Raw genomic sequence first — 21,319 nt, forward strand, 5'->3', positions numbered from 1 at the left:
GCCGAAATTCATTCTTTGTATTCAGTTACATACAATTTTCTGACTTTCTTAGGTACTCAAGGTTAGTACTGGGAGGAGGCCAGGGTACTCGTGGCTGCTCGAGGTTAGCGGGTCACAAAATTTCAAGGAAAGGCATGGTGAGGATAAGGTTTAAGGGTTCTCTGTAGCACATCCGGGAGGTATTTGTCTTTTGGCGTCGCCTCTGGTGTTGGCATGGGCTTGTCACGGGTTTTCGTCTGCCGGATGGCCAGGAACATATAACACAAAAAAGACACAAACAAAGAAAAAAAAAACTGAAGCGAAAAAAAAACAGAAGATTATACCTTTATACAACACATGCGAAGAAACTCATAAATGGACCGCATATAGATTAGATCGCGGGTTCCCAACACATCTCTTACTGGAACAAAGGGTTGTCTACCTCGGGCCTCAAGGGTATCCAATAGTAGCGCTCAGGAGGCGTCATTATCCGGGCATTGCCAAACTACGTGGTCGATGTCATCATAACCGGAACCGCATTTAGTACAAAGCTTGTCGAGCGCGAGGTTTATTCTATGCAAATGCGCGCCTAGCGAGTAATGGTTGGATATGAGTCTTGACATCACGCGTATGAAGTCTCGACCTACGTCCAAACCGTAATGCCACGCTCGCAAAGAAACATTAGGAATAATAGAATGTAACCACCGTCCCAGTTGGCCATCTCGCCAATCACGTTGCCAACTTTGAAGAGAACTCTGACGAACTAAATGGAAAAATTCATCGTGTGAAATTCTTCTTTCATAGATCTCACCTTCCTGTGCGCCCACCTTTGCGAGAGAATCCGCCTTCTCATTGCCATAAATTGAGCAATGTGAGGGGCTCTTGGTGATTTATCGAGATAGCTTCCCACAAATTCTCTCGGGATTTGCAGGAATTCTCCCAGGGATTTTTTCAAAGCGTTTTCCCATACTTTTCTTGAGTTTCCTCACGAGATTTCGCCCGTAGTTCATCGCGGGATTTCTCTGATATGTTTTCAGAGTTCTTTCTTCAATTTTCTTAACATTTTCTTAACATTTCCGAGATATCATAGTTTTTACAAGAATTTCTTCCGAAGTTCCACACATGATTTCTCGAATAAGTCTTTGCTCGCAAGATTTCACCTGCATTCCTTCAATGTTTCTTCGGCAATTTTTCAAAAGAAACTTCGTAAGTTAGCCCAGGAGACATTTCAAAAATACTTATTCAAAAATCCCTTCAAGAAATCCTAGCGAAAATTTATGAAGAAAACTAGCATAAAGAATCTTGGACAATTTCTGGTACAGATTCTGGGAAGAAATCTGTAAATAATTTAAAAAAAATATCCGTAAAAAAATCTCAGTTGGATCACTGCAAGAAATTCGGTAAATAACTCTAGGAATATAGGAATAAGGAAGAACTCTATGAGAGATATCAGCAATAGTTCCAGAAGGCATGTCGTAAAAAAATTTAGAAGAAAGTCTAGAGTAAATTCAGAAGAACTCTGACACATGATCAACATAGGAGGAAATCTTCTGTGGATGGTCCTGGGAGAAACTCCCAAAGAAAACTCAGGTAACACCCAGTTGAAAGGGAGAAACTCTAGGATAAGTTACGGAATTTACAGGAGTAACTTCGGATGCTTTGGTAGATATGCCAGAAATAACTCCTGTAGAAACTCTGGGCGAAACCCCGGGACGATCTTTTGGGGAAGTCTTAAGATGAACACCAGAACGAATCGCTGAAACATTCAAGAGGAATCCCAATAGAAACTCTAGAAAAAAATCGCTGTAACATCTGCGATATATCCTGAGAGAAACTCCTGTGGAGATCTTGGAATCAATCCTGATAGAAATTCCACGAAAAAGTCTTTGGACAAGACGCAGGAGAAACTCAGTAAAAATCCGACGAGGAACTTTGGGAGCAATAGTGGGAAAACTTTAAGACTTTTCTGTAATTCTGGAAAGAAAATCCAATAGAATAATCGTGAAAAACTCTAAAGAGAAATCGGTCGGAATTCATGAATTCTGGAAAATTCTCAGGAAAGAATCCCGGAAAGACTTCTTGGAAAAAAAAATGCTGGCAGGGACCCGAAGGAATCTCCGGGAGAACTTTAGAAATGAATGTTAAGAACAATGGCGTGAAAAAAAATCGAAAGGAGTCTTATGAGAAATCCTAGAAAGCATTCCAAGAGATATTTCTAAAGAAGTTCCAGAAACAAATCCTTGTAGTGGACACACCACACACGTTGAAAACTACATTTCAAATACTTTTTCATTCATACCAATAATGTAGTAAACTCTGTGGACTCCAGTTCTGAGTAGATGCTACGTAAATCCAAGTTTTGGCCCAATATATGACTGATTAAATGCTTATCCCTCAGACTGTTGAAAACAAAAACGAAAACATTTTCAACCATCCTAGTTCCTGTCAGATTAGAAGTAGCAGTTGAATTGCTAACTTAGAACAATTTGGCAGTCAAACTTCTGTAATAGGGCAGTAAAATGCATATTAATTATCTGGGAGTGTTCTTCGTTCTATCATCGACGATTTGCAAGGTATATAACAAGAAGTAAAACTAATTCGTGGCACACACTAAAAATTACACAAAAAGATAATCATACTATTGTAAATTCAAATATAACTCTGACAGACAAGCACATAAGAAGTTTGCTAACCTCACAGCAAAGTCAGAAAGCCTTGAATCTATAGTATCAGAGTTAGTTAAAATTGTATAAATGAGTCCACCAGAAATTGGTTTTGATTTGCTAAATTTCTAAACAAAATCATTCCACAGAAGATCCATCACATCAAGATACAAGTTATCTTTTTTTTTTCAAAATTACTATTGTATACTTTAAAAGTTCCTTCGAAAGCTTTTTTCAAAAATTTTGATTAAAAAATCTTTGGAGAGATTAGCAGTTCAAAACAAAGACCTTCGAAATTCTGGCAAAGATTTTTCTATGAATGATGCCCAATAATACAACTAAGGACTGTTCATTTTATAAAGAGGACACCTTGTTTGTGAGATATCTTTTTTATTTTTCAAAAAAGTCATTATCAGTTTTTTTGCATAACTTTCAATAGTTATTCTACAATGTACGGAAAATATAACTGAAGCGGTTTTCATTAAACCTGAATGAAAACCCATTTGTGAGGGTTAGAAGCAAAGGGATGTAAGTGACAAAAACCCACTTTCGAGTAAATGAGGTTTAAAGTTTTTGACCAATTTTTTCCCCATACAAAATGTATGGAGTTTCAAAATCAGCCCAGTTTTCGCTGATTTATTGTAATTTTACTAATCATCGTAGAAACAACCTTAAAAAAGTTCCTGAAAGCTTGGAATCTGAAGAATTTTATGATATGCTCAGCTCAAAATCGACAAAAGGGTCACTTACACCCCTTTGATTCTGGGCCCCTCATTTCTCAAGATTCGACATAACTTCTCACATGCTTAAGGTGAAACATCAAGAAATCCCATTGCAATTTTGCATACAAACTTTAGAGGAACAAATCTGACGAACGAAGCATCGAACCAAGCCGCACTTGATTTTCCTGGTTTTGCTCACTTGCAAAAAGAGGCAGCTTTTCCAAATTGAGTTGTTTACGATTTTTTAAGATTTGTGCTCTTGAAAACGTGAGTAGGGGTCTAAGTCGGCCATTGTGGCAGCCATATTGGTATTCTTTGAAGTTTCTCCTTAACATTCACATTTCAATCAACGTTTCAATGTATTGGAATCTAATACTAGTCCACTAAGGACAGAGCTCAATAGTTGGTCAGTGATAGTGCACCAAGCAGCATTCAGCTTGATATAGTGACTTGCTTTGTTTTCATAGAAATTGATTAAAAAAAAATACTTATTTAGTCCCAGTGATGCAATAGCACTACAAATTCGGCTCAAAATTTGTCCAGTGTAGTAGAGAATCGCCTTCTAAATTATACAGAAGAAAGATATGCTTTTTAAATGCATTCTTCAGCATAAACTTAAGGACAGACTTGTTAGAATCCCAAAATGGTCGCCACAATGACCGACTTTGGCACCTACTCACGATTTCGAGTGCACAAATCTCTTCGTAAACAAAACCATAATGATGGTCATAGTGAAAAATTGCATACTTTTTGCTCCATTATTGCGACATTTTACTCTAGAGAAATTTATTACATATTGTTTATTTTTCAACAAGGCTTGATTCTAGGTCATTATACACCTTATTTGAAAATAAGTACATGTAAAGTTTTTCTTTCGACATCATTGTTATGCAAAATTTGCAACGGGTTACATCGTTATTTGGAAGAACCTTCAAAGAACGAAGCTGTTACGACTCCGGTAACCGCCATGAAGTACAGTAACCAAGCCAACAATGCTATAATCAAGAAGCGGTTTTCTGCATTTGAAATTGCATTATTAATACTTTCGACTAGACCCATTGAAAACATTTTCAATCTAATGTTTCCATACCTTTTTGTTTAACAAATAAAACTTATTCTGAAAATCGAGTCCTACTTGTAAGTTTTTTTTTTTACTAAATCATTTATTTAAGGCTCATGCGCCAACAGGCAACTTGTAAGTTTAATACATATCTCAAAAACTAATATTCCGATTAGGTTTATATTTAGCCATAATGTGTATCACTCATACTGCTACAGTATGGCAAACACTTTTGTGGAATTAAAAATGACTTTCCTTACACTTTGTCACATTTCTATGAAGCTCAGCCATTTTAACTCAATTTAATTATGGTTATTATCTGCTAATATAAAGTACTGAACAACCAATCAAGGATGCTCAAATTTGAACAACGCGTTTTCTTTTTATAGCCCTGCAAACTTCTCCTCTTTTATAAAATGAACAGACCTTATAACTTTGTCTGTAAACCATACGAACAAAATTGTAAGCAAGTAATTCTTAGCGTGCAAATTCCATCTCCGTCCAAATTGATTACGAGGAGATAAGAGAGCAAAGAGCGCGAGCAAAGACCCAACCCGAAACTGTGCGGACCTGTAGGTGAACATGTATATTTGTCGCGAATACCATTCCACCGAGGACGCCGCCGTCTCCACCTCCGCCACCTATCGCTTGTGTTTCACACTGCCTCTAGTGCACAGTTTGCTTGCTTGCTTGCTTGCCGTTGTTCGTTCGGACCGACGACACGTCAAAATGTGTTAACGAGGGTGCGAGTGTGTCAGAAGGGAACCACGCCACCGTCCGTATATTTACCAAAATACCGGGAATTGCGGCTCGATTGCAAGCGCTGGCTATAGGATAGGGTGGGACGAATGAATCGTTTTCGGGAATTTTGTAAGTGTGTTGCCTACGTAATTGAGTGCTCTGTCTGCCACAGGACGGATCAACAGTGAATGTTTCAAATTCCGTTTTATTTCCGAGGAATGTAGAGCCCATGTGATAAGCCCACGGGTAGCAAGACCATGCTAAGGGTGACGGGTTCGATTCCCGATTGTATCTGTTACACGATATACACGTGCAAAATGACCATTGGCAGGGGAAACTCTCAGTTAATAACTGTGGAAGTATTCATAGATAGAACACTATGAATAATGTATGTATGTTATCTTTTAACTATGATTCTGTAGTTTCGGGAAGTGCTCTCTTCATAGAAACATTAATAGGGCAGAAATTTTCCATAAAAAAGTTAATAGTAATAATATGTTCAGTAAATTGGAGACATACATTTCTCGTCGAATTTTCTTAGAAGTTTATCCAAAAACATATCCTAGATTTCCAGGAAATCGTTCACATTTTTGGGTTAAGATTATAGAAGATGATATTATTGAAAAAAAAATCGTTTTTATTCTTGTGAGATTTCATGTTTGATACAATGAAATACTGTAAATGAAGCAATTTCAATAATATTGCATATTGTAGTTATTATTTTTACTGTCCAACCTTGTTTATCTTCACCGGCGGATCTCATTCGAATTATGTCACACTGATTTCCAAGTACGCTATCGGGTAAGCCATACTAAGTCAATCACACCGAATGCCGTCGTAAATCATTTCCAATGAAATAAGTTTATTCCACCAGCCCAACCCTATTCTTCGCACGCCATCGCATTTGGCCACAACACAAACTGCTCGCGTCATCTTCAGACGAAAAATGACCTATGACGTTACTGCTCACTAATGACAGTTCTCCATATAGCATTTTGTGCCGCAGTCGAACGGAAGACCACCTCCATTGCCTCTGGGGCTACAAATACATACGCGGACACTGGACAGAGTCATACCAGCTGCGAACGACTCGATAGTGTCGGACAGGGTTGCACTAATTTGCCACTCTGAATTATTATCATCAGGAAGTTCGTCTCACCCTCCTGACCGCTTCCAGGAACACCGGAATAACAAACAATGGAACATTTTCATACGAAACATATCAAATATTCATTACCAGAGGCGCTTACCCGTTTGTTCGCCTATCACACCGCTGGGGAAAGCGTGCAGCAATTATCACCGAGAGACGTACATTTATCAGCAATGCCTTCGATCCGACTAATTGATTCCATAAACGGTCATGAACTCCAGATGACCTATGCCTGTATCGTACAATGTGTAGCGCAGCCATTTGGACTGAAGTCAAGAGAAACCACCAATTAGTCCATTGATGAAGCCACACAATTACGACCCCGCTGACGCTGACCATGTAGTTGTAGATAATTGCCTTATTAGACCTCATAAATCAATCGACACATCTCGCTCGGTCAGGGAACTTATCTGCACTCAATTGGATCAACTGGAGAGCACATGGGGGTGTGTCATAGCAGCGCGGAAAAAAATGTTAGCATGACTCACTGGCTAAAGCAACGACGACCGACGTCAGCGTCGAAATGGATGAGGGTTACGTTACTACTCCTAATACTGTACGATGGATGAGCGACAAGTTTAGGGTCTTGGTATTGCTAGGGCGGGCGGTGGTGAATCATTATGGGGCTCGAAAGTGAAACCGGTCGCGGCGTGGCGGTCAAACAATGCAATGCGAGCTGACTTGCGAGTTTCTTAATTATTAGTGAACACAAATTCTCCGGAGACATGGATTGATGATCAAACACCCAAATCCCGGGAAGTTATGGGGGAGTCGAGATGAGTCATCCAGTAATGCGTGAATCAAGATTTCTGGAAGTGAATGACGTAAAAGATGTGTGGACTTGTCAAAATCAGAGTTCTCCAGCTACGTTTGCAGTGCCGTTACAACTCAAAACCATATTAAAGGTGGCAAGATTAGAATACCGACTTTTCCAACGACATGTTCGGTTTGAAAATTGTATGTATGTCTACTTCAGCAAACCAAGATTTCAGTCTTGATTTGAACGATTCTTATTCGAGCTATGGCATCATCAAACAAAACAATTAATCTCGTTCATGAGGGAGTTAAGCAATTTCTTAAAATAGGGAAATCCTTGGAAACCCTGAAAGAATGCCAGAGGAATCTCAGAAGAAATCTCAAGAATTCCGGATGAAGACTCGGAGGGCACCTCTGGAGGTATCCGCGTAGAATCTCTGAAGGAATTCCAAAATCGTTCTAAACTTTATACAAATCTCTAGAAGAAAAATGGGAAAAATTCCTGGATGATACCTAAGAATCCCGAGAAAATTCTCGGAAAAAAAATCCTAGAAAAAACCCGCCAAGAGGATATTGGTAGGAGTCCCTGGGAAAGTTCTTGGAGGGATTCCTGAAAAAGCATGAGGAAATCCTGGAAGAAAATTCTAGAATGAAAGAATCACGGGAAAATATCGGGAACTTTCCAGGAGAATTCTGGGTGGAATCTCTGGAGGATCCTTGGAATAAGTCTCTGAAAGTATTTCGAAAGGGATCCCTTAAGACATCTCTAACAGAATTTCGAGAAAATTCCCTAGAGGAATTCCTGAACACATCCCAGGAGGAAACTCGGAAAAATGTCGAGAGATATTTCAGAAGGAATTGAGAAAATAAAACATTCCAAGAGAAATCCCGAGAGGAATCCTTTGAGAAATTTCAGAAACAAACCTAAAGAATGCTGGTATAAAAGTTAGGATTTGTTGGATAAATGCCGGAATTTTGTGAAGAAAACCCAGAAGGAATCCCGGGAGAATGTCAAGAACTACGAGAGGCATCTTTGGAGGAATCCCAGATACAATCCCTGAAGGAATTCCGGGAAGAATCTCTGGGTGAAAAAACTATTCCCGAAAAAATCCCGAAGGAAATTTTTAGAGGAATTCCACAAAAAAAAATAGGAGGAATCTCTGGAACAATCCTAAGAACAATCAATTCCAGGAAAATTTCCAGTGAAATTTCTAAAGGAATTCTGAAATAAATATTAAAAGAAATCTTTGGAAGAATTCCTGAACGAATTCTAAAAGGAACCCCAGGAGGAATCTTGAGAGGAATCCCCGAAAATAATCCTTCGAAGAATCTTGGTAGGAGTCCTGTAGATATGCCGGGAGATTTCCTAGAGCAATCCCTGAAAGGATCTAGGTTGGAATCCCTGCAGAAATACAGGGAGCAATCTTAGGAGAAATTCCGCAGAAAAAAACATGAAGGTAGCCCGAAAGAATATTTCAGGAGGAATCCCAGGAGCAACATCGGAAAAAATCATTGGTAAAACCCTGCGAGGTTCTCTAAAGACATCCTGGAAAATAACCTTGGATCAGTTTCGCGAGAAACCTCGGGATACCAAAACAAAAACAAAACGACGTTCAACAAGTACAGCTTAGCTCAGCTTAGACTTGAAAATCTTTATTGAATGTCAATTTATGAATTGTTATTGCATTTTGAATGTTTTTTTTTTGAGTCAATGGTGGTTCCTCCGTTTTTTATTTGAGCTGGTACCAATTGCACTAAGATCTAACTGAATAAGGGCTAGGACACTCCACTTATTCTCAAAGTGCAAAGGGGGCGAAGCATTCCAAAATTGGACAATTTTCACCTTTCTTAGCACAATTTAGTAGTTTTCACTAGCAATCCTAAACTAAGCCCCAAGCGAAACAAAAGTAGAGGACATTCAATTAATAAAAGCGTCAGCAAATTTGCTGGCACGACTCAAAACATTCTCCAGTTAGCATGGTGGTTAGGGCTATGGGTCGCCAATCTGGAGACAGCAGGTTCCAGTCGGGAAAACTTTCTCGACTCCCTGAGCATAGTGTATCATTGTCCTTGCCTCACAATATACAAATTCATGCGATGACAGGCAAAGAAAGCCCTTCAATTAATAACTGTGGAAGTGCTCAAAGAACACTAAGTTGAAATGAGGCAGGCCAAGTTCCAGTGGGAACGTAGAGCCATAAAGAACAAGAAGAAGACGACTTAAAACAACGCAACGATGGTCCCCAGAGTGGAACTTCTCCTGAATAAAATCTGCCAATATTCCAGGAATTGCTTCAGAGATTCCTCTACAGTTTCTGTTGCGAGATTTTACTGAAGTTAATTCAAGGATTTTTTATTAGTTTTTTAGAGATTCCTCCAAGAAATTATTCAGGGATTATTCAGATATTGCTTCCGTCATTCCTTTAGAAGCTCCATTAGGGATTTCTCCTGGAGTTCATTCACGGATTCCTGTAGAAGATCTTTTAGAGATTCCTTCAGGATTTTTTTCTTTAAGTTCTCCAGTAATTCTATAAGGTATTCAATATTCATCCAGGAAGTACATTTTGGTTTTCTCCAGGATATTTTTTTCGGGGATTTCTCCTTCAAAGATTTCTCCAGGAACTTCTTCAGAGCTTCGTCGTGGAATTCTGGGACTTCTTCAGAAACTTATCCAGGATTATTCCAAGAATTTTTCACAGATTCTATCAGAAACTCCTTCAGGGATTTCTCCAGAAAGTCTTTGTGGAAGTTCTTTAGGAATTTCTCCCAGAATAGCTTGAATAGCTCGTTCAGATATTCCTCTAGAAACGCCTTCTGGGATTCCTGGAGAAGCTTTTTCAGGGATTCCAGCAGAGATTTCTTCTTGAAATTCAAGAACAATTTCCTCAGGAATTCTTGCAGGAGTTTTTTCAGTGATTCCTTTAGAAAATCTGTCAGAGGTTTCTCCTGTTATTCATTATAGGATTCCTTTAGATGTTTGTTCATGGATTCCTACGGATATTTCTAAAAAGAAATTCACTTAAAATTTCTAGAGGGATTTCTCTTGTAATGCTTTAGATATTTTTCTAACAATTCCTTCAAAGACTCCTCCGGGAACTTCATCAAGTATTCCTCAAGTAACTCATCCCAGGAACTTCCGCAGGGATTCTTTCGGGAATTCTTCCAGAAGTTTATCCAGAGATTCTACGTATTTTTTTTTTTGTGATTTCTCTAGAAGTTCCATCAGGGATACCTTCAAGAGTTTCTCCTGAAGTTCCTTTAGTAATTTTCCGGAGTATGTGCCAGTACCTGTCCGCAAATTGAATTTCGTTGTAACTAGAATAAAAAAATCGAACAGAACACTTGACGAACTTCCTTGGGCCTTCGTGCCTGCCACACAATATTCACATGCAGAATGGTCATTTGCAGAGGAAACACTCAGTGAATAACTGTGGAAGTGTTCAAAAAACACTTAACTAAGAAGCAGGCTTATGTTAAAGAACACCGGCGTCGGCCACGTCCAAATGCTGATCATTTTAGGGAACGAGTAGGGAGTGTTGTGGTGCTGGGATACAATTCGATAGGAGTCGAATATATCTTTACACTTGTACGATATGTAAATACAGCTGACCGAAAACTCTGTCCCCATTAGTATTGTCGCGCTTATTTTGGATTCTCAACAAGCTGCGGTCGAAACGCGCAGCATCAGATCGCGCCAGACCGCGCCCGTATGATTTACACACGGTGTGCACCTTGGCTAAAACTATTTCGCAACCGCCGGGTGGGAGCTGTCATGGATAATCAGCCACCGTATACAAATCAGACAGAGCACAATCTTTTCGCGATAAACGACGGCTGGTTGAGATCATCAGCATCTGAGTGATTAAGCTGGGATGCACAATACGTTACAACAGAAAGAAATAGTTTTATCGTGATGCAGATGCTTCTCTAATACAGCCAGATCACTCATACGAAGAACCAATGAGATAGCTGTTTGGAACTAACAGGTAAGTTAATTGTATTAGTGTTTGTGATCCTATATTCTTAAGGACAAACGTCTTGAAATCCCGCTTCAACAATGCATCAGAACTTCAAACGCACAAATCTCAAGAAGCAAGCTTCAAACAACAGTGCATTTTATAATTCTGTTCTTGCTCACTTGTAATAAGCTTAAAATAAGAAGCTCAGGTACGCTGGTTTTGTTTACGAAGAGATTTGTACCCTCGAAATCGTGGGTAGGTGCCGAAGTCGGCCATTTTGGGATTCTAACAAGTCTGTCCTTAAGCAGGAATAGTGCCTGGTCCGATAGGTCAACGTGGGGAAAGGGAAGCAAGTGATGAATGCATTCGCTTGCCCACGGCAGACCATATATGTCACTCCGTCTGCACAAGTTGACACATGCAGAAGGGATGTCGGGGTCTTTTTGGGAAATAGTTGTGTGGCACAGGATTCACGTTGGTGCGTGGATGCCAAGCGTAATGTAATAAATTGCGTGAATTTAGATGCAAAATGTGTATGCGTGATATGATAGATGAATACTGTGCTGTTAAGTTTGAAGAAAGGAAAACGGCTTTTTCAACCTGTTTTATTCTACAGATGACTATGAATATACAAAAAGTAGAGAAGAGGGAGAAAGTAGTTAGAAAGAAACAAAGTAGGAGAAAAAGGACGGCCGTAGATTGATTTTTTGCATACGAATCTGAAATTTTAGCCACTGGATCGCTAAGCCCGTCTGAATATAATAGAAGTAGAACAAATACAAGTATGGACAAGTATGAAAGTATTGATTAAACTACTCGAGATTTAACACAGCGTCAACTTCAGATCATGTTTAATCAAATGTATTAAATCAAATTAGGCCTTAGAACGTGTAGTCCGCTGCGCTGTCTGTGTCGTACGATAAAAGAATTACTTAATCAAATAACAAAATTATTGCATTGGTCATTGTGTCCAACGGCTAATCAACAATCATCCATTCTTGGCTTGCATTTGCGACTTATCCATCAGTGCGGATAGCCATAGCTCGAGGAGACGCGCAATCGTCTTTGGTACGATAACGACGGGAACAAGTTATACCGCGCATTCTATGACGGTTTCTCAAGTTCGTTCGTTCGCAACGTTTCCGTCTCCTGCCGAGCTTCGAGACGTATTCATCTGCGCAGCGTGCGGTTGCACAATGCGCAGTAGAGACAGTTCCTCCCAAACAATGTCCAAGAAGCCTGTGTGACAATAGAAACTAAATCTGCCACGACTATTATTTTAATTCGAGCGCTGATTGAATTATTGCTGGCTTGGAGGAACTGCTTCTTCGAATTAATATGGGCTTGTCAGAGGCAAACAACTTGAGAAAACAAGCTATACAATAACAAGCTGACCGACGACAGCAGGGAATTGCCCAATCTGAACAAGGGGGCCCATTTGTCACGGTTCGTTCGGCGGAAGAAGCTGGTAGTATAGATAAAATGTGGAATTTTATGAATGAAAACCGTAACCACACCGAAGTAGTGCTGCACAATCAGGCCAACGTTATTGACACAAAACTTACGCCTCGTGTGTTATCAAGGGAAACTGATTTGATTCGGCACGGTATCAGGTTTTGCTTTCATAATATGAGCATATTTCGTCAGCGCATCCGGCCGTTTCACCTTCAAAATTTGATGGAATCGTGTTCGATAACGATGATTATTTATAAACTTCCGCTTGGAAGTGGGTGTGAACACTTTCGATAAGTAGCTGTTGCTACAGCACCTAAATCAATATCAGTAAGGGGGAGAGATGGCCTTATGAAAGCTTAATGCTTTTTATTGAAATCAAAACACACTCGATCATAGATTATGCAATAACTGCTCACGCTTCATTAGGAGAATGATTCTTTCCCGGAATGCACTTATCACCCCGCATTGTTTCAGCGCCCTGCGCAATGCTCCTCTTCCTTCCACTTAATTTTCAATCGATACCGAATGAATGATAGGTACTAAAGTGCTTCTGGGAATGCATATATTGCAATTTAAGTGAAGTACACCGCATCCTTTTCCATTTGATACGAGTGGGAGTGCGGGCGAAGTTCCTAGAAACGAGCATGGCTGCACATGTGCCCAATGGCCTTTTCGATTCACATCGATAGAACAAAGGTGTGTCTGTCCAGTTCGGCGAATTTTATCTGAAACGGCCAATCAGAAAAATTAAAAATTCCCGGAGGGTGAATGTTTGAACTTCGAGAACAAATTAAATTGAAATTAAATGTGACTGCTGGTCTTACTGGTAAATTGCTATAAATTGAAAAAAAAAAATGATTACAACTATTACAGTTGAAGTCATTGTGCGACTAATCTAACTTATTCATGCGAAAATTGCTGCAGAGATTACACTGATGTTGCCAATATTTTGTATTTAAGGATAAAATAAAGAATGGCTCATGAATTTTAAATTTCTTTCTATGCAGTAACATTCTATGTAGTAACATCAATTGCACTATCAGCTAATCAAGCACTTAGTAATAGGAATTACACAGAAGAAAGGGGTTATCTTTACCTAATGAGGGAAGGAAATGATTATGGTACACTCGCTTTAATTTACTTAACAAGAATTTATTGACTAAACAACCTGTTCTTGCTACGGAGTTGGATGCTTTGTTTCATTATTTCGCATATTTTTTAGCATTTTAGAGATTCACAAAAACAATTATAAATTACAAATATTCAAATTTTGCGAAATTTGGGAGCCCTACACTGCAAATTCATTTTGCTGGTAATCAGCAAACTTTGCTATTTTTTATGATGATTGCATTCAGCGATACGAATGACTGAGTATTAGATATAACATATTTTTCAACTTGCTGAATATCCATTAATGTTAACAGATAATCAGCAACGTTGTGCTGACATTCAGCAAAATTTTGCTGAAAATTCAGCAATTTCTATGTTGATTTTTTTTTACTGGAAGCGTTTGGTATGTCAACAGTTATCCTAACATGAGTTCAAAAAGTTTGTCAGAAACAATATAACTATTAGAAATTTGATAAAAGTTAATACTCTTCCATGGTACCTTACATCAAAACAGGTGAAAGTAAGTTTTTCTGTTTGTGATTGTTTCAAAATATGCCTCTTTAGCAATTTTTGTCTTAACTATTTGTTGTAGGATTAAAACTGCAGTTAAAACTCATTCAAACCAATCCGAGTTTGCAAAATTTCACTTGACTTAAGCAATATTTCAAACACACAGAAACACCAGAACCTCCCCAGCGTCAAATAATGGCAACAGCTTCCAAGAAGGACGTCCACAGCGGATCAAATCAAGCCATCGCTTTTTGCTTGAGTTTAATACATCCTATCGCGCGTTCGTTTTGACCTTGATATTCTGAGAAGTGCTAATGATGACAGCACCACCAGCAGCAGCAGTATCACACCAAAGCATTTGACATTCCTCGAATCCCACCGGATTACCGGATACGAGCGAAATATGTAATCATAGAGCGCGATCGAGCGCGATAACGGGAGGATTTCCCTGTGACGATAAAATATTATTTCAGTCCAAGCCGTCGCCGTCAGTCGGTGTTATATCTCTATCATCATCGTTCGTCACTTTTGATGTTGGCGCAAATGATTCCCGGAAGTGGTTAAATTTCTGCTTCTCATCATCCCCGGTGCTGATTGACACCCACGTGTGGAGGAGGTTGATCCACAAAGTATGTATGTCATTGGCAACCTCCGTCGTCCGACAACGAGCTCAAACGAGGTTACACCATTGAACAACATCATAAAAGCGCAAGAAAACAGTGCAAGGCGATGGTAAAAGGATATCGATTTTCCTTCATCAAGCCACCCACACACCCAGTGAAAGCATTCACCGCAAGAGCACCAAGAACAGCTTGATTTTGTTCTGTGCTGAACTAACGACGTTGGGTGTTGTAGCCAGTCGAGAACTCCCTTCTGAATTTGCGATGCAAATTTAGCATATTTCGATTAAACATTTGTATCCGTTTCATCGTTTCGTTTGATATTTGAGGCCTTGGCCTTCCTAGAAACGAAATTTTGTCGTCATCTATCTGGGAATTTTATCGCCCATGTGCATTATTTAACCGGGTTGCCCAGCCCAGCTTGAGAGAGATAAGATTCCGTGAATGAGAAAAATTCACAAATAACAAATCTTCCAGGAAAGCAATCCCAGCGACGAAAATAGCCAACGCTGGTGCTCCGATGAAAACCCCTTTGCCGTCCATTCGAGACAATTCTGAGAAAGTGGTAATTAGTTCGAAATTGCTGCTATCGGTATTAATTCAAGCCGCCTCGCGCGCTTCTTCGTGTTCCCATTACGTTACATTTGTCGTGTTATCGCATTCATATGCGATACTTTTTGCGGAATTTTGCATTGCGATGACGCTCGTTTTACATTCTCGTGTTATGCTGAGCCAACAACCAGGCATCGCATCGGTTAAGTGACGACACAAACACGAATTGGAAAGTAATTACTGGGAATCGGCGAACGGTTCCATTCGTGCATCGAATTACCTTCGCCGCGGGCTAACGGTCAGTCCGAAGCCGAAACCAAATCGATCGACGGCGATGATAGAACTGCTTACGCGCTTCATTCCGGGGGCCCATTTGGATACGACACGATTGCGACATCTTCTTTCACCGGGTACCGTTTCTTGTGATTGTTGTCAGGTGTGATGTCGATGGTTGTGTGGCAAATAAACGGTGAATTCTGGGAGCTTTCGTCCATCATGACTGGATTGTGCCTACGTTGACCGATGGCATATCGAATGTCACGTACAGCTATCGATACTCGAAGAACGTAACTGAACACAAACTGCAATAATTGCAGGTCGGGTCTCAAGTTAGCCTAGTGGATGTGGCTTTTGATGATTTGTCTGTATATTTTCTTATCATGCATCTTGCAGACTTCCTGAAGAATTTCCTGAGCATTCATTAGAATAAAACTATTTCCATGTCCTTATTGATTTTTCGAAACCTCTGTTGAAGAATATGCTAGAGAAATGAATCTAAATTAGATGAGTTTGCTGTAGAAAATCCTGGGTTAAAGTCCAGCGTTTTCCTTAAACTTTGTATCTTTTTTATCAAATTTCTTCTTTTTCGCTACAAAACATGTATGTACAACTCATGTATGCTGTTCATAGCCATTCTTACTGTCCTATATGAATAGGAAATCCAGGAAAGGATGAACTGCTATGTAAGTAGAAACAACTGAGCATCAGAAACGAATTGGATTTGTAATATGAGGTTGCAGGCGTCATTCTTGCCGAAAAGCTGTCAGTCCCAAGCAGTTATCGCATTGATTTCTTGTGTTTATATTCTGGGGAATGAAATCCAAAGAAAAATTGTTTTCAAGGAAATTTTATAGAATTAATTTACAGTAATTAGTCAAAAAATATCATGTCATATCATGTTTAATATGCACTAAATACATCATTGATAAATCAGCTTCATCGATTTGAAATTCGAAACTTGGTTTGAAGGTCTATCATGGCGCAGTAAATGCTTCGTAGTAATACCACAAATAAAAATACCACATCCTTGAAATTAAAGTGTTGGATTGCATACTAATTGCAAAATAGCAACTTATACCCAGCTGTTGTTTCCTATATCATTGCTCAGATATAACTATCACATTCATTCATTCATCTGACTCTGACCGCAAAACCACAATCTTCTGTCCAATTGATATCCACTGTGTGACAGAGAAACAAAAACACAGTCGATAACAATCCATTACAATCCATTAAAATAACCAGCAATTCTTTGCCATTTACATCTTTTACCAAGCCACCCCAGTAAACCGTATCGAAAGTGATAACCCCTGAACAGTGAGATCCCAGCAGCATCCAACTCACCTTTAGCACTGGTCTGCTGCACTGGCTGCACGGCGGTGTTCAATATTTTCTCCTCGCCGTCCGCTGCGGGTCCCTGCCGTGCCGCTGCCACCGCGCACCGTGGACATTCGCCGACACTGAACGGATGTTCTTCGCTGCTGTGAGCATCACCAGCACTTTGGTTCAACTGCAAATCATTCAACTTATCACTCATTTCACACACGGAACTGCGGGACGCGGTCACATTGCTGGCGGCCGATAACAACTGCTGTTGTTGCTGTTGCTGTTGTTGTTGCTGCTGCTGTCGCAGCTGCTGCTGATGCTGCTGCATGGTACGATTCAGGACACTGGCGTTGTTGCTCATGCTTACATTGTTGTTGTTGTTGTTGTTGGAAGTAGTGCTATCACAGATCACATTGGCGGAATAGGAAGTCGTGGGAACGGGAGAGGCAGTGGTGGTCACCGCCAGAAAGGAAGACGTAGGACACGTCGTCCACGGTCCAATGTGATGATGGTGATGGTGGTGATGATGGTGGTGCAGCAGATGATGATGATTACTCAAAATGTCACTGATTAACGACGAAGCTTCGTTATTATTTGCACAATCATTAGCACTGGCCTGAATAGATGGGTTTCCATTGAACGTTTCCAAACTGTTGATGCCATCGGGTTTACTACAATTGCAGCCACATTTGGCAGCCGTTTGTTGGGTTGAATTGTTATTAATAATAGCACCACCGATTGTACCGTACACTGGAGCAGACGATGAGGAGCTACTGCTGCTAGGGACAGATGCCAAACTCACAGGACAGTTATTGTTCTCGTAACAACCACACTTGGGATGCATTGTCGCACTTGGCAGTTCCGAACTACCACCGATTTCTTCCTGTTGGGACAATGGCACTTCACTCACTTCGCCCCCACTTGCTGTTTCTTCACTGGGCTCCATCTTCAACATACAAATCGTAATCACCAAACTATTATTCGCGGAACCCTGTTCGTCTTCCGTGGGATCTACATTGGCTTCCACGAGCTCACTGCCCCTGCCAGTAGCGACGACCAATGATTGATGTTGCGTTTGGCTCTGCTCCGTCTGCTCTTCTTGCGTTGTTTGACTTTTTTGCCGGCGACTATGCCTAGCCCCCATGAGAGAGCTCGTTGGTTCCCTCCGTGCTCGGAGATTTCGGTTTTTCACGTCCGAAAAAAAAAATACTCTACGGATCGAGCGATGCCAGATAAAGTTGAGACATCTGCCTGTTTTCTCGTAGTTTGAGTTGTTTGAGTCAAGTTTGAGGGGCGCGTGCGATGAACGACGTTGTCCTTCAAATCCTCGGCTTAGCCGCACTCACACGACCGTGTCGCGCGATGGATGCCTCTGTGTGTGCAGCAAGACGGCGAAAAAGTTCCTAGAAAGAGATTAAAATTTATTACTTTTCTGATGAACTTCATTCATGCTGCTGTGAACGGATTTTGCTCACATCGAGAAAGGAACGCATTTTTTTTTTATTCGGTCTCCTCAACGGAACGGAAAGGGAGAAAATATTTTGGCAAATGGGAAGGCAAAGGCAGACGGTCGAAACGAACGATGGGAAGCAGAAAGAGGGACACAGACAACATAAATAGTTTTGTTAGGGGGTTGGCTGCTTGTGAATTAACTGCTTCTGCTGATTTGCTCATGATATCTTTATGTATTTCTTCCGAAAAGGACATTTGAAAGGATTTATGCTTTCGCTAATATCTTTGCAGTTTTTGTCCTTAGTTAGCAATCTGAACGCGGAATGTACTATGAGTTATGCCGTTCATTATCTATTCAAAATTAATGACAAGCAATTAACATATCATGAACTCGGCCTAAAAGCCCTTGGTAACTATGACCAATTCATAAATTAACTTTCTTATAATGTAAAAACATATTGTAAACATGAACCATTTCCTGGAATTGATAAGATTGAATAATTGTCCCTCGAATTCTATTTCCATCTAGTCCACGATTTTCGGCACAACATGAATTTTATTCTAATCACTCAAAGGGGTTTTTCCCTCTTTCAAAATGTTTGGTTAAAAAATAAATAATAATAATAATGAATTTTATTCTCGTCACACTTTCTACGTGACACTATGGTACATAGGATGGTCAAAAAATATGTTTTATTTTTTTTTAGTTTTTATTTTTGTGTATTTTAACTTAGATGCTAATTCTACACTCAAATATGTTTTAGCCGTAGTTGTGTATTCTCAAAGTCAGTAAAACTCCCTGCAATCCAAACCAAATCAATCTGTCTCAGGATTCAGGAAGAAACCATCTCGGGAATTTGAGAAAATTCCTCAGGATTTGGAAAGAATTCCAATAATATATTCTGAGAGAATCCATCTCAGACAACTGGAGTAATCTGTCCCAGGATTCTAGGGAAATCCCTTATACAATTCAGGGAGTATTCCTATTGGATGAGTCATTTTCTCTTTTCTAGAATAAGGTCTCTCAGGATGCTGGTGTGATAATTTTCAGCATTTCAAAAGAATCTCTCACAGATTTTTAGAGGAATTCCGGAGTAATTCGCGAATAGGGCGTAACTGACACAACAATAACATTGCGAAAACAACAACCGAATGTTGCTGATACAATTTCAATTCCTATTTAGGAGTAATTCAGAGTAACACAACATGAACATGCTTAAATGACACAATTCTCACACATTTTCTTCATTTTCTAATAAAACAGTACGAATTTGTAAATGTTTGCACTAAAAATTGAATTTATTTTATTACGCCCGAATCGATGTCCGATAATGCTAAATACGCCCAATACTATGCGCCTTGAATCGATATCATTTTCAGAATCGCCTTTTACTATTCGTCTTGTTTTTGATTTTGACAGGATTTCGTCGTTTGCATTTGCCGTGTTTATGTTTTGATTTCAGTTTCGCCTTTCACTATTACCGTGTTTACGTTTTGATTTCAGTTTTGCCTTTTGCTTTCGTAAACAAAACACCAGGAGTGGAAGGCGTAATTCTTGTTTTGTTTCGTGCGACATAGAATAGAATTACGCCTTCCACTCAACCCGTGATTTTCAATAATTAGAAAAGTCCGTAATAATTAGCGAAAAAGCCGTAACCAACAAAATGTACACAATTTGAGTAATTGCAGGAGTGAAAAGAAGCTAGATTTGTCTTCTAAATGCTCACAAAGTTTCCTTGATATCACTTTTCTAACTATTGAAAATCACTGATTGAGTGAAAGGCGTAATTCCATTCTACTCCAAACGAACAAAAACAAGAATTACGCCTTCTACTCCTTTGTTTTGTTTGGTGTTTTGTTTACGAAAGTGAAAGGCGGAACTGAAATCAACACGTAAACACGGCGATAGTAGAAGGCGAAACTGAAATCAAAACGTAAACACGGCGAAAGCAAATGGCGAAATTTTGTCAAAATCATAAACAAGGCGAATAGTAAAAGGCGATTCTGAAAATGATATCGATTCGAGGCGCATAGTATTGGGCGAAATTAGCATTCTCAGGTATCAATTCAGGCGTAATTAAATAAATGCAATTTTTAGTGCAAAAAATATCAAATTCGTGCTGTGTTCTTAGAAAAACACGAAACTATGTCAGAACTATATCAATTAACCTTATTTAAGTTGAATTATTCTGTATTACTTCTAAATAGGAATTGAAATATGATTAGCAAAATTCGGTTGTTGTTTTCGCATTGTCATTGTCTTGTTAGTTAAGCCCTATTCGCGAATTACTCCCGAAGTGATATCAAGGAAAGCTTGCGAGTATTTAGTAGGAAAATTTAGCATCTTTTCACTCATATATCCGGAGTAATTCGCGAATAGGGCGTAGCTCACAAAGCAACAACATTGCAAAATAACAATCGAATTTTGCTGATGCAATTTCAATTCCTATTTAGGAGTAATTCTAAGTAATTCAATATGAACAAGGTTAAATGACACAATTCTAACACATTTTCTTGATTTTCTAAGAAATCAGTACGAATTTAGTGATTTTTGCACTTAAAATTGCACTAATTTTATTACGCCTGAACCAATGCCCGATAATGCTAAATACGCCCAATACTATGCGTCTTGAATCGACACCAATTTCAGAATCGACTTTTACTATTCGCCTTGTTTTTGATTTTGACAGGATTTCACCGTTTGCTTTCGCTGTGTTTACACACTTAGCAAAAATCACCGACTTCGGTAATATTTTACCGAAATCTCAACCGTTAAGTTTTTTACCGGAGAAATTCGGTGACGTTTACCGAACTTCGTTGAAATTTGACAGATAAACGATAACATTTTACCGAAATCTGGTAATTTTAACAGAATTTTGGTAAAAAACCATACCGAACGTTCAGCTGTTGAGATTTCGGTAAAAATTACCGAACACGGCAAGCTGTGTATGTTTTGATTTCAGTTTCGCCTTTCACTATTACCGT

General features: G+C 39.4%; 1 protein-coding gene across 2 annotated transcripts in view; it reads right to left on the reverse strand.

The window, feature by feature from the left end:
* The window catches only part of LOC109425964 (la-related protein Larp4B), a 92,463-nt gene that overhangs the window by 20,193 nt on the left and 50,951 nt on the right, over positions 1 to 21,319 (reverse strand). For both annotated transcript variants that reach the window (XM_062856615.1, XM_062856616.1), the window contains exon 3: positions 16,901 to 18,285. In XM_062856615.1, the coding sequence (XP_062712599.1) occupies positions 16,901 to 18,026 (1,126 nt within the window). In that variant the 5' untranslated portion in view covers positions 18,027 to 18,285. The remainder of the gene's footprint in view (positions 1 to 16,900; positions 18,286 to 21,319) is intronic.

The sequence above is a fragment of the Aedes albopictus genome, chromosome 3 (assembly GCF_035046485.1).
Source record: "Aedes albopictus strain Foshan chromosome 3, AalbF5, whole genome shotgun sequence".
NCBI classification, from domain to species: domain Eukaryota; kingdom Metazoa; phylum Arthropoda; class Insecta; order Diptera; family Culicidae; genus Aedes; species Aedes albopictus.